Below are 18,338 nucleotides of genomic sequence, written 5' to 3'. Positions count from 1 at the left end.
TCCATTTTTTCCATGAACTTAAGATAAATAGGTTGGTGCAGTGTTGCTAACACAAAATGTAGTATATCCTCCAAAGGTTACAGGGATGAGATATAGCTGTCCAGAAATATAACAACATGGATGTTTCTGGCCCCTTTTTTGACAAAGGTGAGCAGCGATGATGTGCCCGGTCCACTGCACATTCTGAACCACTGACATATAAATAAAATGAGTTGAAGTCATAATACTTGAGTGAAAGCAAAACCTGTTGTTTATTCAGCTAGTAAATATAGTGCCACTTTATACAGTGTCATTCATGCAAAAGAACTGAGGAACAGAGTGGATGAAGTGCTTTCCAGACAGACAGTCTTGCATACAAGTATAGAAGAGTGAAAGGTTAGCATTACAAATTTCTTTTATGCAGATTCTTCTGCATACCTCCTGGTTGCACCTCAGTGCTTTCCATATTGCATTAGGCAATGTGACCAATGGCTGTCACATGTTGACTCTTGTCTGCCCTCCCTGTTCCTGATTTGTGTGTTGGAGGAAAAGGCATGGTCACGAAAATGTGTCTTTTACTTGCTGCAAGGTGATATGGTTTGTGATGGTCTTCAGCTCTGCAGGGTAAGTTTGGGTATGTTTGTCGGTGTGAATTTTTGCAATTTGTTTCCTCTGTCACACTCGATTAAGTCTGTGGGTAGTATTGCTAATCTGGAAAACAGCATAGCATTCATTATGTAAGCCTTTCTTATTCTGGAGGAAAATGTGCCCAGAACAATTTGCATAACGTTCAGAATAATTTTCAGAATTCCCTGGTGAATAGGGAATTTCAGATCAACACAAAGCAGTGGTCCATTGGCAAATGTGCCATTTTGAACAGTTTGGGACCAAAGAGGAATGTCTTTCCTCTCAGCTATTAAAGCTATCTCAGGTCACAGAACTGTGACCAGTAGCATAACCTGCAGATACATTGGAGGAAAACTTTCTCTCTCTATACCAGTCCTCTGAGTATTTCCTTAGCAAAGCCCAAAAAGTGGTGGCATTTGGAACAAAAGGTCTTCTGGGAAAGACTGTTTTAGGTCAGTGCTCTTGGATCCAGTTTGTTCACCAGTGTGAATGTTACCAGCCTTTTGCTTTGCAGTTACTGTCCTTTCTCTTGTTTTAATTTGAAAGAGGCAATGAAGAGAGAGGCATTGTTTTCAATCATCAGAATACAAGATGGTGAAATACTTCAGCTTATTTGGACTAATTTTTCATTTACAAGTGAAAACTCCAGATTTTCTTTTGTGTCAGAGTTTAACATAAAGAGTTTTCCTTTTTTCCATTATCTCATTGCTTCCTCCTATTGGCAAAAACTAATTTAAAACAGTTCTCTTGAGGACTGCTTGTATGCCTAGTATAAAAGCATATGCATAAGACCTTTGCTGAATCAGAGCCCAGGAGCCGAGCTTAATTTTTAAGTTGACCCTGGAACTATTTCAAAAAACCATACAGATGATGTTGAAAGATTTTATTTCTGAAATACACCATCCAGGTTAAATTCTGTTCAGTTATGTAATTTTAACAGCTGGTGGGTTGATAATAAACCCTTGTACAGTGATACCATTTAAGAAGATGAAACTTTCAGAGATCCAAGCTATACAGTGGATCATACTGCTAAATGTGGCAGATCATCATTTAACATGAGGGCTCAGCCATGTTGCAGTACTAATTTATGTAAAGTTTTGAAAAGTTAGAGATTCTCTGTACAGACATTCTAAGCCAAGAATGCATTTGTAAAGGATTAATCAGATAGTGTAATTATCAGTGCCTGTGGCAGTGTCTGACTTTTTGGACAAGACAATCTCTGTTAAAATTGCTTCCTTTCTTCTCTGGCCTGTCCTCTGTGGCTCAGGACTGTGTTGCACTGTCACATCATATATTGTGCTCCTGCAGCTCCTGGGCTGCTTTCAAGCAGCTCTGGTACAGGGATTGCTAATTATTTATTGCTTTAATAGTGTACATTGCTCTTCAGGGACAAACAGAATTCTTACATAAAAGTCCATCCAGTTCAAGGATCTGGGTCTGACAGGGATTCTTACGACTTTCACATGTTGTCCCATCAAGCAGAACTATATTTACAAAACATTACCTGCTTTAGTAAAGGTGTAGGCATGGAAACTCAGGAGGAAAAGGTGTTTCATTTCCTTGTCTCAGGAAGTACCCCATGTGCAACAATACTTGCCCATTTTATTTTGCTGCTGATTTCATCTAATGTTGTTTCTTGATATTTTTTTTAACACTCAAACAAACCCTTTAACCTTTCTACTCATTAAATGTGCTGCATGCCTTGCAACACTTAAACAAGCATCCCATGTGAGGGGCTCTTGACATCAGAGTTTACTTTCACAGATGCCTGATTACTTTCCCAAAGGTGTCTGATTACTCTTTGCTGGAGTCTCAAATGATGCTGTTTCCCATCAGTGGGATTTCGCCTCAAAGTACCATCTGTAATTATGATCCTAGGATAAGTTAAATAATGAGCAGTCATAAATTCACTCCAGTAAAATTTAGCTTTGGACTCTAAATTAACATCTGGGACATTTCTCTAGTACTGTACAAGTGATAGTTTTCCTTACTGGTTTTTGTTATGTGGTAGTAATTCACAGTTTGGAAGTCCTTTTAACTTAATGCCATTAAAACATGGATAGAAGATACTTGGATTTTCCTCCCTGCAAGCCTTGTGCTGGAAGCATTGCTCACCTGCAGCCAAAAGTAGTGCTCTGCTCAAGCAAAGCAGTTTAGTTCTTATTCACCATTTCATGGCTCCTGGTGTCAGAAATGAGACTACAGCCTTCTGTAAAGGTGTTGCCTTTCTGCAGAGCATTGGAGTGCACCTCCCCTGCAGCAGCATCCAAAGGTGCAGAGATTCAGTGCACTGACATCAACACTTGGAGGCAGATAGTCTAGAGCATTGGCAGCAGTGTTTCTGAATGAGAACAAGTTATTTGTCTCATTTATAGCCTTTGTTATTACTTCCAGTAATTTGGTTTTGCTTTCTAAATGCCCATGTTTTATGAAAACTGTCTCAAAACAACTTTGCAGTCTCTTCATGCCCTCAGGTTCTCTCTGGGAGTCCAGAAGGAGTCTTAGGCAGAGAAGTTTTACTCTTGTAGAATGTAATTTTTATGTTTTAGTCAAACCTAAAATATTCAAAATACTCTATAGTAATATGTAACATATCCAAAACAACAATAAAGTGAAGGTGAATTTAAAATGATTCATTATTGAAAATTTAACTCAGGATGGCTAAAGCAAAATTTAGCTATTTATTTTATTTAAATATCAGAGGGGGAATGGAAGGGAAACAAACAAAAACCTTTTAAAGTTAATTTACAGTATGTTTACCATTAGCATTGATTCTTTTTGTCCTTTGAAAGAATCTTGGAAGATTTCTTCATGGATTAATAACTCCTCATTTTCTTGGACAACTGGGCTTCTCCTATTTGCTTTTTGATTTTGCTATGGAAGTTATAATTTCCCAGTTCTATTCCACTCTAATCAGCTCAGCACCCCACTAGGTTTGGTGCAAATGAATTCATGTGTCATCATTAGGACTTCTGTTGGTGTAGCAGCCTGGCTTGGTCACACTTGAGAATGGTGACCTTGTCCTGCTCATTGCTTGTCCTGCATCTTTGTGCTGCAGGCCTGCCCATCGGCCACTGCCGTAGTGCTCCAGGTAAAAGTACTCACCTGCAGCTGCAAGAGTCTCTTTTGGAGCCTCAAGTGGCTGCTGAATGCACATTTTAGGCAGAAATCAGTGTGTTCCTTCTGCATATTGCATCCCTTCCACCTCAGCCCTGTCTTGCACTGCAGCGCTGGCTGGGTCCTCGTGTTTGCAGTTGTCTTGGAGAGTGTCCTGCAAAAGCAGGAGAGACTTCTGCCTTCCAGACAGTTTCAGGTCAGGTGGAACACAAAGCTTTTCATTAAAAAAACTGACCCATTTTGAGGAGGAATCAGATACAAAAAGATGTGGTACTTAAACCTGACACAGACCTCATGCTTCCCTTGCAATGGCTCTGTTCTGTGAGGTTCTATTTTACACCTGTAGTAACTTCTGTGTGGTTGTAATGTGAGGAGGGTGTGTGTCTGGGCCTGAATGTAGTGAACAATTTATCAATAGATTTATTAGTAAGCACTAAGTCACTACTTACACTTCTTCAGAGATTATAAAGGGTCCAAACCAACAGAGCAAGAGGAATTCCATGTAAAAGTGTAGGTGTGGTTTGGGTTCACAGCTGCCACTAAACCTGGAATAGCTGAGCTTGATGATTTATTCCATTTACACCTGGAGGGAATTCCTTTCTGCACTGCCTACCTGCTGGCCCAGCTGTTCAGCCCACAGAAGTACTAATTTTAGTTTGAACCATGAGTCCCTGCAGCTCATCTTTTAAAAAGCATCCAGAAACTATGAAAGCTGCTTGCCTTATCTAATTTTGGGCATCCCACAGGCATGTACTGGGAGGCTCTACCAGCCCTATTGCTGTGTCCTTCCTATGCTCTCCAGGCTAAACAGCCCTCACTAGAACATTGGAAAGGTCAGCTTGGCTAACAGAGCAAAAATGTGTCCTTCTGGCAGAAAATCCTTCTTTCTCCCCATTGATACTGTTTGTGCCACTGCATGTGATCACACGTGTGGCACAAACACACTGTGTAAATAAGGGCACAGGTGTACATTTGAAACACGAGTCACCCTCTGTGTGCACACCTGGATGTGTGCAATACAAACACAAAACTTGCAGGGCAGGTCCTTGTTGGACATCAGTTTAGCCCAGCATGGCATCTGGTCTGCACTGCTGAGGGCTCAGACCACAACTGTAGAAACAGGATTTGTGAAAGATGTGAAATACTTAGGTGCAAACACACAGGCCATGCCTTTCAGTAAAACAGGATCTGTTGCTGTGATGCCATGGAAATTTAGGTGCTAAAAAGACATACAGGTATTAATCCAAATGCTGGTTGTGTGTGCACTTTGGGAAATGGGCCAGCAACAGAGGGGCAAACTCCAGCTTGTCCAGATGCTCTCTGTCAGAGGGACCCATGTGCCCATTTGCTTATGAGGTTATTTCACAGGGCTCATTAAACAAGTGTGGGGTCTGTGCCTCACACCTCAAGAAACAGCCCTGTCTGTTTGAAGCATAGTGGAAGGTAAGAGCAGGGAAGATAAATAGTCTGTCTCCTAGCTACATTCTGCCTGTGGATTGAAGTAGATCAACACAAATATTTGTGTGTACAGCATGCTCTGGAGCCTGCCAATGCCTGCTGGCAAAGTGCAGGCAAAGGTAAAGGAAAAATATGTGCTACTCTTTAAAGCAATTATCCTTATGTATTAATAATGTCATTTATAAGCACTCTGAGAAGTCAACAATGTACACTAAAGCAAAGCTGAAAAACTGCAAACATTTAGCAAAAGAAGAGGGAAAATGTTATAAGTATGCCTCTTAGCCCTTTCTGATATATTTAAACCTGTGTTGTCTCTGCATATGATCTTCATAGTTTATTTGTTATCCTTTGGGAGCACAGCCCTTGCTGAACTCTGGGATTGAATCTGACAGCCCAAAACATGCTCTTGTTCATTATGGATTCGGAGTCTCTTCCTGAGCACCTCCACTGAGTCACACCAGTTCAATTACTGAATCTGCCCCTCTATCACTTCCCTCACCATGGCACTGAAAGCAAGTGAGAGTTTTCTCACTGTAGCATAACCCATATTTTTGCATTTCAGGGTTTATTTGAAGTTTTTAGGATCTAATAATGACAAGGAATATATATGTGTGTGTATATAGGTATAGATGTAGTTGAAAGTATTTTTCTTCCCTTTTCTCACGGTGACATTGCTTAGCTCTTGTCTGCAGCTGGATTCCTGGGGTGACAGGGCTGAATGAACTTGGTGCAGTGTTTTGGCAGTGGCACAGGCACTGACCACAGCTTGCAGGCTCTCTGAAATCATCTGGGATGCCTGTAGCTGAGTTGGGTATCATTGCAGCAGAAGTGGTGCATCTGTGCTGCAGGACTGGCCCTGGCTCCTGCAGGGCTGGAGCAGAGGGGAAGGAAACACCCTCTCTCCCCCAGGAGTTTGGCCAACAAAGTGTTGCCCCTGTGGCAAAGAAAGACATGGAACCCCCATACTGACCTCTCAGTTTCTCTTGTACTGAGCATGGGGGAAGAAATGCCCCAACTCCCTTCCTTTGTGCTCCTGTTTTGTAAGGGAGAGACACTGTTCCCTGCCACTCATCCTGTTGAATGAATCATGCTGCATATCCAGACTAGTAAGAAAAAGAAGTGAGGCCTCTCTCACCTTACAGCCAGGAGCTGCCTCCTAGAGGCACTGAGTTACCACTTAGTTACCCCTGAGCAGCTCTGAGCCAGTAACGTGCTATGGGCACATCCTGGTGCTGCTGTTTCCCCTTCCAGCTATGAATTGCCTTAGAAGATACCCATGTCCCCACAAGGGATTCAGGATCTCACTGTCACGTTGCTTTTCTGTGCTGAAAATTGTCGGGGCTTCAGCACACAACGTGTATCCCACGGCACCAAGGAGAGGAACAGCAGTTTTGCATTGCTGAGACATTCAGCAGGAGGTAGAGAGTGGGATTTTTCAAAGGAGGGCATAGCACAGCTAGAAATAACTGCCTTTAAAGTGGTGACATTTTTATGCATGGACAAGCTAACTTAGAACATTTTTAGAGGATTTTATAAATCCCGCTGAGCCCAGTGCAACTAGATTCATCATGTGAAGACCTGTTTTACAGGGAGAAAGTATACAAGCCATAACTGAATACACATTTCTTGCACTCTCACAAAGTTTCCCTAAATAGGTCTTTTCATAACCACAGGTAGCATATGCAAAAAGCATGATGAAACCCAGAAAGTTTGGCTGGTGTTGCATTTCTGTCTTTGAAAGAGAAATGCAGGCTGCTTTTAAGGAACAATATTAATTTTAAAAAGCTGCAATATTCTCTTACATGCCATTTCTGCATTCATGGGTGTGTCTTAGTATCAGCAATTAATTTTTGCAAAGCAATAGGTCCCTTTTTTTGTCTTTCCACTCACTGAAATGGAGCTGCCAGGAGCTTTTGGATTAAGCTTTATCAGGCTTTCAGTTAGGAAAGCCTCGTCGAGGTTACGTAGCCAAATACAACATACAAATCAAATTATGGGAGAGATGAATGCAGAGTTGTTAAATTAATTTTGTTTGTTCCAGCCCACTGGAATGTTTTTAACATGGAGAAAATCATTCTCTGCTGTATGGCTGGCCTGCCCAGTGCTTATGACTGTGTCAGCATGCTGCATTTGTCTGCCAGTGGCAAACAGGTTTTGTCCAGGCTTGAGTGAGCCCTGGAAGATGAGGCTGGCCAAGATTCCCCCTGCCTTCCCCAGTGGCTGAAATGCAGAGAAAAGCCTGGGTGAAACTGCTGGGCAGCCCCACACATGGCCAGCAGCTGGGAGAGCCCCTGAGGCTGCCTGAGCTGGGTCAGAGGGGCATCCTCCAGATGCAGCTGTGCAATGCTCCTGCCTCTTTGGGACTTTTCCAGAAGGCAGGAGCTGCCTTGTTCGCCAGGTTCTCCCACTTCAGGTCATCCCTGACAGGAAGGTGAGGGTGTTTTTTCTGTCCAAGAGGTCCAGGGTATGTCTGTGCCTGCAGTGGGGCATGACCATGGTACTGCCAAGGCTCTTGCCCGTTCGGTGCCTCTGAGATGTGGCCTGGTTGTCCCAGCTGGGAGTTTCTGTCTCCACAACTCTTGGCATGGGGCTGCTAGCCCAGGACACAGTGGCTTTGGTGTCCTGCCAGACCTATGCAGGTATCTGCTCAGGATTGCACACGCCACAGAAAGACATCCTGAAAGCCCCCACAATATTTTAATATCCCTCAGGATCTGAATTTTAAACAGAGCACTAGTAATATTTTTTTCTAAAATTAGCTGAGATGCTATTTCAGTGTGAAATAATGCTGGTTGTTGGTTTTGGGTCTTTTTTTTTTTTTTTTCCTCTAGAAATCATGAATTTACAGGCTTTTTTTTTATTATTATTAAGCCTGGTTTTGTTAAAAAAAAATAAAAAGAAAAAGAAAAGCTTGTGCTTCTCTTTAGTGTGTCCTGATTAAACTTCTCCTTCTCTGTCCCAACCTCTTCCTGCATTTCTATCTCTTCTTCAGCTGCACATTTTGCAAAATCAGTAGAGGTCCTTTAGCCTGTGATTCTTTTAATCTTCTTTGAAAAATCCAAGGCACAGAGAGTATTGAAAGAAAAATTAGATCTCTGGGAAATGCCAGTTGTTTTATAGATGGTCAAATCATTGGACTTTTTTTCCTTGCCTTTCAGACATTCCCTATGTTATTATGTATCACATTAATTAAATCATCAAATTGAATTATAGGATCAAATGTTTCTTTATTCCATTGTGTCCTAAGAAGGTTTAGTTAAATTAATAAAACCATATGTTTCATTTTATTTAAAAAATATATTTCTTTTTTGCCCATTCATAAGCTGTTTTAAAAAAATGCAGTTGAACAGAAAAGGTCGGTTAACACTAAATTACTTCAGGTTTTCCAGATACTGCTCTTTGCCTTGGAGTAAATTGAACCAAGCCATCCTAAGTCATAATTTTGTAACATTTACTGAGAAATCAGAGTATTGTAAATTCAGCCTTGTTTTAGCTGGTGTGAATGAGGCTTGTCCTCAGTGAAGTCATCAGAGTCACTCAGGGGATTAGAAGTGCTCATGACCTTCTTGGATCCGGGTGCAGGGTCAGGGAAGGGTTCCTGACTCTGAGCCTGTGGGTCTCCTCTTTATCCTTGGGAAATGCCCATTTCTGTGGCATCACTGATGCTCCAAATGGCATCCAGGGAGTGGCACAGCACGGGGGACATGGCTGTCCCCTCTCCCTGGGGTGGCTTGGGGTCCTTGTGTGAAAAGCAGCTGGCCAGACACCGCTCAGAGGGCTGCTGCCATTAAGGTACATCTCTCTGTCTCTCAGGAAGGTTACCTGCTTGAATTATTTCTAAAACAATTTGATGCATGATTACTTTAAATGTATAAATCTCTGCATGTCCTCCTAGAGGACAAGGACTGGGTGAGAGTTTTAGGTCTGGGTAGTGCTTCACCCTGGGCTCTGTCTCTGATGGGATTTGATTAGGTGGAGCGATAAAGGCTGGCCTGGCACTTTGAAGTGTAATTCTGTGATGACAAAGGGCGTCAAAGAGGGCAGTTATGATTTATTGGTGCAGTTATCAATAAACAGTGATGTCAGGGAGAATTGATCTGACCATCTCAGCAGAAAGAGGTGAGCATGGAGAGGCATACCAAGGATCAGGGAGCTCTGTAAGTAGTGACAACACAGGTGGATTTTGGCTGTCCCATCTCATCCAGGTCCTGGCCACCTTCATGCTGTGCTTTGGGAGGGGCCAGGAGGGAACCAGAGGGAAGCCATGGTGTGGCTTCTGGCTTTGTGGCACTGACAGCAGAATTCTGCTTTGATCCCTTCAGCTTGGTGTCAGTAGAAACTCAAATTCATTTATCCAATGCTTTCAGGTACTGTTGGGTTTGTTTGTTTTGCTGGATCATCCTTCTGGGTTGAGCAGAAGGATCTACTGCAAAACTGCAGGATTGTCACCCCTCATGGCAAGAGCAAATATCAAAAATATTTCCTGGCCAAGCATATTTCTCCAATTCATGTTGTCTTGTTCAGCTAGGTACAAAATGTGAGTTATAACTGCACAAATGCATTTGACAGGTATTTTTCTATTGTACTGGTAATACTGGTGTTTAAAGCATTTAATCATTTTTATTTAAGAACTGTAGCTATTTCAGTAATATAACAGCAGTGCTGCTTGGCCATTCTGCAAGTCCAGGAATAGGAATAGACATATTTCCCCTTCAGTATTGCCAGGACTCTTTAGAAGTGAAACAATGGCCAAATATACATGCAGTCACATACCTGCAGAGTGCAAACAAGCTCAATGTGTTGCCTTTAAGAGGAAAAGTCATACTGGGAAAAATAATTCTGCAAACAGTGTCAGCCTGATGGGCTAGGTGACACTTTGCCAGAAGAGATCAGCTCCTTTGCCATGGCACATGTCCTTAGGTATCATTGCAAGTGATTTTCCTTGGTTCAGGGTTTACACTGAGAAAGAGAATGTGAGAATCTGCCCTGAATTGGGTATTTTAAATGTGATTTTTAAAGCTTGGGAAAAAAAAAAACAAAAAACTAAACTCTTCATATCTGGGAAGGGAATGATGCAGTTTTCCCACAGCATGTGAGTGCCATCTAGTGTTGTGCATCCCCACTGGGACCTTTCCATGGCAGCTCTTTGAAAAGTTTCCTCCACACTGCGAGGGGACTGTGCACACCCCACTCCTCCAGGGGCCGGGCTGCATTTGTGCCTGGGCTTGGTCTGCCCTGCAGAGCTTTGGGTTTGGTACTGCTGGAAGCAGAAGCCGTGTTTTTTCTCAGAGGTTAAGCTGATGTCCCCACTGAATGAAGCATGGCTGAGAAGTGACTTGTGCCTCCATGTTGCAGGCAGGTTAGGAAGGCAGAGCTCCTTGGGGGTTCCTCTGCCTGCTCAGAGGAGATGACCAAGGCCATCAAGGAGCCACTCTTCCCTGTGTTGGTGATACATTACTGACAAACTGTTGAGCAACTTTAAAGATATGTAACAAGAGTATAAAATAACTGCAAAAATGTACTAGGTTAACAGGAGAACATTTACTGACCCAATAGTGCCACATTTTCAGTGGTTTCAACTCTTTTCAGGGCATGCAGAATACATTGGGATATTTACCCCTAAACAGCAGGAGGGTGGAGATGAGGGAAGCTGTGGATCAGCTCTACTGTATTTCTTAATGTTCCAGTGCAGAGCTCTTAAGTCACCAAGTTAAAGAGTAGGTGCAAATGTCAGGACTGAGAATTAAGTCGAGAGCTAAGCAACCTGCCTGCAGAGAATGGATTCTCTCATTCACTTTACTCAGGAGAGCAGAAAGCAGCTGCAGGTGGTATTAAATCCCATTGGTCTCAGTGGATTGCAGTCTAAGCTGTTACTGTAGGCCAGGACATTAAAGAAAAAAACATAGCTCTTAGAGTGAGGCACTGTTTGTTCTGTTTGTTTTCTCTCAGTTATTTAGAAGAGCTTCATCTTTTCTCCTTCTGTTTTTCAGCTTGTAGCACTCCTCCAGTCAACATGAAAGTGCAGCCTGTGAACAGGACAGCACTCCTGGTAACCTGGAACCAACCAGAAACCATTTACCACCCTCCGATCATGAACTACATGATCTCATACAGCTGGACTAAAAATGAAGATGAAAAGGAGAAGACTTTCACCAAGGATAGTGACAAGGATCTGGTAAAAGCACAGCATCAACCCCAGACATATGTATCAAGCTATCCTTATATTGTTATTTTCTTGGTAGAAGGAGGTAGAGGAGGAAAGCAGTCATTACCTTATAAGCAGGCTGGTGTTTGGCCCACGATGAATTGCTATTGAAGTGTTCAGCATTAGCTGAACAGGCTACCCAAACACTGGAGTGTGAATTTACAGTTTCTGTGAGTGCATGAAGGACTGAATCTGCAGACACTTTTTCATGTAGTGTTGCTGAGAAGCAGCTGGCTCAGGAAATGGTGAGGCTCTGAATACCTTTTGGCTTGAGTTCAACTTACAGATTTTCACATTAAAAGTCTGATCCCCCAAAATCTGTTCGTGGGCTCAGGCTTTTCACTGTGCATAGCCCCTTGCAGACTTTGGAGCAATTTCTGGCAGCAAGTGCTGCCAGAGGCAGGAGTTGCATAGTCAGGGCTTGAAGATTATTTTGGAGTGGCCCTGTACAAGCACTGCCTACATCTGGCAGTGTGAGAAAAAGAGAGAAGAGCAAGACAGTTCCAGCACAGATGGAAACACTGCTCTATCTCCTCCATTTAGGATTTCATCTGCTTGTCATTCTTGTAAGTGGAAGCAAGTATTGTACTGGTCCTTAACATTCTCTGCATATAAAACCAGAGTGACATATTCAGGTTTGAAAGGCCTCCATTTATTGTTAATCAAAGAAAGCCTCTAGAATAATGAAATCAGTAATTGTATATGCACATGAAAAATGCAGCAGCACAGTGTTATTCCTAATGACTGTTACCATTTTTTTTTTCAAATACACAGTCCTCTGGGCCCATTCAATCAGTTATACAATAATACTTCTCTTATTCCCTTAGATGAAGCTTCTTTTACTTCATTTCCATTTATATTTCCAATTTCCCCACTAGACATTGTTATCTGGGTCACATTAGGGAATGATCTGCCTCATGAAATCAGAAAGGAATCCACTGAAAGGCACCCAAGGTTATGATGTATTGTAACCTCTCTCTTGTCATAATTTCACTCTCTTAAGGGAGATTTTTTAATCAGGTATAAGGAGGAGAGCCTTAATCAACAAAAATGAGGTGGGCACTGTGAAAGCATCCTGTTTTATGTAAAAGAAATAATTACAAGTGCAAGGGATGTGATGGAGTGATAACTTGGAAATAAATTGCAGTGAGAGCTTGTGCTGTTCAGCAGAGCTTTGGGTTAAAAAAGCAATGACATCTTAGTCTATTTTAGGGGCAAGAGAAGAGGAAACCCATTTTCAGAGGAAAGTGGAGATTGTTTTCAGTGTTCTGGCAGATACAGTTGGGCTGTCCCATCTTGAGTCAGAGCTGGACAGTGTTTTGCTGTAGAGATAACAATGATTTCAAGTGTCTCATGTAGCTCCTCCTGTGAACTGATGTGATTATGGCCTAAGGCAACTCTCAAGTCTAGGAGTAAGCAGGGATATCCCAGCCCAGGATGCTCAGCCATCGTATTGCATAGCACACCAGCATCAAATTGCCCTAGCCAGTTTGTTGCAAAATAGTCAGTTTGAATATGCAGTGACTTTTCTAGGCTTATCCTGTGTTTGGGTCATGCATCTCCACCTAAAAAATCTTATTATAATTGCTGTAAAAGGTGAATGACTTGGGTTTTAAGTTTTTCTGAGGAGAGCAGAGACATTGAGGCATGAAGACTGTCATAAGAACAGATTTGGGATGTGTTCATTTCTTTCTCCTGGGCAAAGTCAGCAGTGTCTGGGTGTATCCCTTTATCCTTCAGTCTTGCCCTCTCCAGGGAACCACTGAATATTTCTGTGTACAAATATAGCTTGTCTTACATGGCATAAATGTTCTGTGTTAGCACAATGCTTTATGTATTTCAAACTGATCTTGGACAGTACTGTGGGGGTAAAAAACTGAATAATATCTATTTTTTTTAAACAGAAGGCCATCATTAGCCATGTCTCACCTGACATCCTTTATCTGTTCAGAGTTCAAGCAGTCTGCCGAAATGAAATGCGTAGTGACTTTAGCCAGACTATGCTCTTTCAAGGTAATAAAAAAACACATACAAATGTTTACATTGAACTATTCTTTGTTTGTTTAATATTTTCTTTGCAGGGTGCAATATGGTGTGAAGTTATTTCAGAAGATATTTGAATGCATGTAGACAATCCTAATTTCATATTGTGGCCGGTGACTTGATCTGAATCTCATTTCCAGTGAGGAGGGTTTGTCTGCACCTCTCACTGTCAAGTTTTGTCAGGTTTTAGGAGAATTTAGAGATTTTCTTGGTACTAGTTTTCTGAAACAAATTCATCAGAGACTATTTATGCATCAGAGGCGCAGCTATAACAGAATGTGAGTCTGATCGGTGTATGTTTTATGTAAAGAGGAAAGGAGATCAGTCCCACCTTGACAACCACATGTGGAGACAACCAGATTTTACCATGCATGCAACGTCAGAGATTTCCAAAACATACATATTTAAAGAAAATCAAAATAACTAGATGATAAGCTATCCTTTGTCATGCATTTCTTTTTAAGTTTATTGGAGAAATCTGGTAAAGCTGAGATTTGGTAGAACTTGATTATTTTAGAGGGTTTTTTTAAGTGCTAAAGTTTTGCTCCTTCCTGGGAATTTAGTATGACATTTTTTTATTAAGTAGGGCAAGTTTTGCCTCTGATGAGAGCATTCCCTCCCACTCTAGCTTATAGATGCATAAACCTCAAAATGGGTAATGGAAGAATGAAACAAGCAGAGAGTTAAAAGTTTAAATCCTTCGAATGAAGCAAAGAGTCGTCACTTGGATCTGATGCTGTATATGGAACAAAATAATAGGGGCATTTTTCAGTGTCATTTTCAGAAAGTATGGAGGTTTTGATCCTGCTCTGCTAGCACTTAGTGTCTGAGGGATGTCAAGCTGTGGACATGGCAGAGAGAGCAGGATCACAGAAGTGTCCTGGCCAAGTCACAGCTCACGTGGAGCTCTGTTCTTGGTACCTCAGCACGCTGTTTTAGACTTCACTTCTAAGTGCCAGGCAGAAGTTAGAAACTCGTGTGTTGCTTATTACAACCTCTTTTACTAGATGATGGAATTGAAAATTCTTTGAAGTTTGGCTACAATAACTGTTTAATCACAGTTAGGAGTAAATCATTACTGGCAGCTCTGTAGGAGATCCTTTGGATACTCTAGCCCAATATTCAATGCGGTGAAGTGCTATACACATCTGCAGGAGGAGTAGATGATGTGATTCCTTCCACAAGTCCCCAAAAAGGAGCTGCTGTTCTAATCTCTGGCTGTATCCAATATCTAACCTAGAAAATTAATCTAGGTTAATTTTTTTAATGTTTAATAATGTTTGAGCCTTCAAAACATTTATCAGAGGTTGATGACGAATGGCTGATTTATCAGATGTAGTTGTAGTTCAGATATATAGCAATAAGTAATGATAATATTTTAAGAACAGAAAAAAACTATTATCATCAAGCTACTCTTGCTTCCTGTGTAAGGCAGGATGTTTCATCTAGGTGGGTTGAAGGAGAGAATTTGTTTTCTGTCAGTAAGCTGACATTGCCAGGCCTGAGTAATTAAAGGCAAGCAAGTCTGTGTTTGGACACAAGTGCAGAGCGAGTGAGTAATGCCAAAGAGCTGAGTTGCCTGTGCCCCAGACTGAGACCTGGGCCTGAGTTCTGCAGGCAGATGCTGAGCAGTAGTTTTGCAGTTTTCCTCTGCCTCCTCCCCTGCCCTGACATGCTGCTCTTCTTCCCTCCCCAGCTAACACCACTCGAATTTTCGAGGGGACACGAATTGTGAAGACAGGAGTGGTAAGTCATGGATTTAGGGATTTGGGGACATTTCCCACCAGGTGGCAGCACGATGTTGGAAATCTGGAGCAGGACCCAACTTTCCTGGGGAAGGGGTGTTCAGACCTGTCACAGGAGGGTTTATAGCATAAAATACAGCTCCAATATGAAATTGTTTTCTAGCTTCATGCTCTGAGAGGCTTTGACCACTGGAGAATCAAATGTTAAAATGTTTTCCTCAATCTTTATTCAACCCCTTTAGAGGGGATTTGTAAAATCTTAATGACGACTGTGGAAATAAATTTATTTTATTAACTGTATGGGCAGAAGTATATGCCACAGAAATAAGGCCTCACACACAGTATCTTTGTTCTTCCAGTGCTTTAAGGATACCTGTGAATAAAGCCTGAACAATGTCTTTGTTTTATGTTAATTCAGGTGAGACTGTAACAAGTCACTGAGGCCAACTTTTCTGTTCCAGAATCAGAAATGTTGGTACATTTACAGTAAACGTAGAATACACTGTTTCAGTTTTGAAACCATCTTATTAGTTTATTTAATATAAATAAACTATAAACTATCCATAACCTGAATTTCTTGGCATCCATTGTACTGAGTTGTTCAGTCAGATTTATGGGCTGGATTCATACTATTGAATTTACTCTAAGTACATTGCTACTAGTTTTATTCTGATCCAGTTTGATATACTCCCTAGTAAGCAAACAACATATACAAAGCTTGCATTTGAATTATTTATGTTTGTTTAATGATGTATGGATGTATTCTAGATATATAAAATCTGATGTCAAATTTTAATACTCAGTCCAGCTTTGAGAATGTTCATTCCAGCAGAAAGCAAATCTCACAGTGCCTCAGGGATTCAGATTGATAAGTATCTGAAAGTTTAGATGCTTATTTTAAATTTTGGCTTGAAATCTCTAAAGCACAGGTTTTCTTCTGAGATCTCAGGTTTTCTGTGATTGCAGCTGGTCAAAAATAATGTGAGAAAGCAGCCTTGCTTGGTTTGCTGCAGCATTTCAACTACACAGCTTGACTGAACACAGGAATTGCAGAGAGATGCAGAAATATTTTAAAGTTACAAATTTCAGTTTCCAAAATAAATATTTTACCTTTTTTTTCAATGTTCAGCAGCACCTATTTAGCCCTTTTTTGTCCCCTCTGGTGCCTACCTTTCCAGGTAATGGTCCTCCTGCTGATGAATTCAGTAATGTGAGACATTTTTCAGTAATTCAGAGAGGAAGAATGATCAGGTTGTCCAGAGGAACAGCTTACTCAGCTTTTCCACAGAATTATTCCTTGTCTTTAGACAGTTAGGTCTCTTTTTCCACATCTAATTCAGGACTAGTTCTTTATGAACAGACCAAGGTTTAATTTTTTATGTGTGTACTAAGGGGTTTTATTTACAGCAGAGCACACACATATGTGCAGGACCCTCATGTGTGCAGTGGGTTGACATTAGAATAATATTGGCAGGGTGCAGAGGATGCAAAATCCGTAGTTCATCACCTGCTTTCCCTCAGTGAAGCAGGAACTGCCAGTCCTGCCTTTCTTTCACTGGTGGTGGCCAGAGAGATTCCTGTAGATGTGGAAAACATGGGTGTCACAGCCTGAAGGTCCTGGCAGATGTGGTGGTGGCTTGCCGAAGGGCTTCTGATGCTCTCCAAGTCCTTCAGAAGGGCCCAGCTGGCCATGCTGCAGTTCTTTTCTAACAAGAGCAATGCCTCACAGCATCACCAGCCCTTGTGAGAGTAATCCTGATGGGTAAATTAAGGAAATAAAAATAGTATCCTTTGAGGCTCTCACAGTGTGTGTAGGAAGAGCCAGAGTTCCTTGTCAGAGCAGACCCACCAGCTCTGGATGCTCACATTGGCAACCATTATTTTGGGACAGCCGTTATGTAACACTGTATTTTTAAACTCCTGTCTTCTGAGGATTAAAGCACTGTGAGTAATGCAGCTGAACTCATTAAACTCCTTTACATTCTTTTCACCCCAAGAGGAAATGTTACTCACAAGTCAGTAGTGATGTGGGAGGAGAAAATCTTGATGTAAAATAAAGATAAGGAAAAAGAGGGTTTGAATGATGATGTGGTGAAGGCAGGGAGGTTTCCTCTCTTTGTGGTTTGCTGGTAGCTCTGTGGCATGTTCTGTCCTGGCTCAACCTTTCATCCAGCTGGTGTTGAATCTCTAGTTTTAGGAGAATAGCATGTGTGTGAAAAGGGAGGGAAAAGCAAGAGAATGACCCCAAGTGGTATGTTGGGCCCCTGCTGATGCTTTCTGCTGTGTTTTCTTCCCCTCTGCCGCCGACGATCTCCTCAAGCCCACAGCATCTCCTGCCTCCTCAGCAGACATGGCTCCCATCAGCTCCGGCTCCTCCACCTGGACCTCCTCGGGGCTCCCCTTCTCCTTCGTGTCCATGGCCACAGGCATGGGCCCTTCCTCCAGTGGCAGCCAGGCCACCGTGGCCTCCGTGGTGACCAGCACCTTGCTGGCAGGGCTGGGCTTCAGCGGTGGGGGCATCTCCTCCTTCCCCAGCAGCGTGTGGCCCACCCGGCTGCCTGCGGCCGCTGCCCCCGGCAAGCAGGCCGGCCGCGCCGTGGTGGCCACCACCGAGGCCGCCGCCGCCTCCCCGGGGCCCGAGCGGGACTCGGCGCTGACCAAGGACGGCGAGGGAGCCGAGGAGGGGGAGAAGGATGAAAAGAGTGAAAGCGAGGACGGGGAGCGGGAGCATGAGGAAGAGGAGGAAAAGGATGCTGAAAAGAAGGAGAAGAGCAGGGCGACGGCAGCCTCAGAGGCACGCAATAGCACAGAGCCCAGCGTGGCCGTGGCTTCCCCCAACAGGACTGCTGAGGAAGAAGGGAATCAAACCCTATCGGGAGAAGTGCCAAAGCAAAACGTTGCCCCCACGGCTGGAGGTGCCGAGAAGGAGAGCTTTGCCGAAGCCGACACTCAGCCCCAGCTGCTCCCTTCCACCCAAGTGCCACCAGCGTTCACCGATGAACTGTACCTGGGCAAGATCCCAAGAAGACCAGAGACAACAAGAAATCCTCCTCCAAAGATGGACAGGTTTCCAGAGGAATATCCCTCAGATAACAAATTCATCACCATTAACCCAGGTGAGTGATCTTCAGGGAAACCATTTTTACCAGCGTAAGTGTTGGAAA

General features: G+C 42.6%; 1 protein-coding gene across 1 annotated transcript in view; it reads left to right on the top strand.

Moving 5' to 3' along the window:
* The window catches only part of PTPRG (protein tyrosine phosphatase receptor type G), a 390,724-nt gene that overhangs the window by 297,636 nt on the left and 74,750 nt on the right, over nt 1-18,338 (top strand). The window contains exons 9-12 of the mRNA XM_030283424.4: nt 11,172-11,356; nt 13,291-13,399; nt 15,126-15,175; nt 17,495-18,290. Coding sequence (XP_030139284.3) covers nt 11,172-11,356; nt 13,291-13,399; nt 15,126-15,175; nt 17,495-18,290 — 1,140 coding nt within the window. The remainder of the gene's footprint in view (nt 1-11,171; nt 11,357-13,290; nt 13,400-15,125; nt 15,176-17,494; nt 18,291-18,338) is intronic.

The sequence above is a fragment of the Taeniopygia guttata genome, chromosome 12 (assembly GCF_048771995.1).
Source record: "Taeniopygia guttata chromosome 12, bTaeGut7.mat, whole genome shotgun sequence".
In the NCBI taxonomy this organism is placed as follows: Eukaryota; Metazoa; Chordata; class Aves; order Passeriformes; family Estrildidae; genus Taeniopygia; species Taeniopygia guttata.
This window is presented reverse-complemented; position numbering and strand designations above follow the sequence as displayed.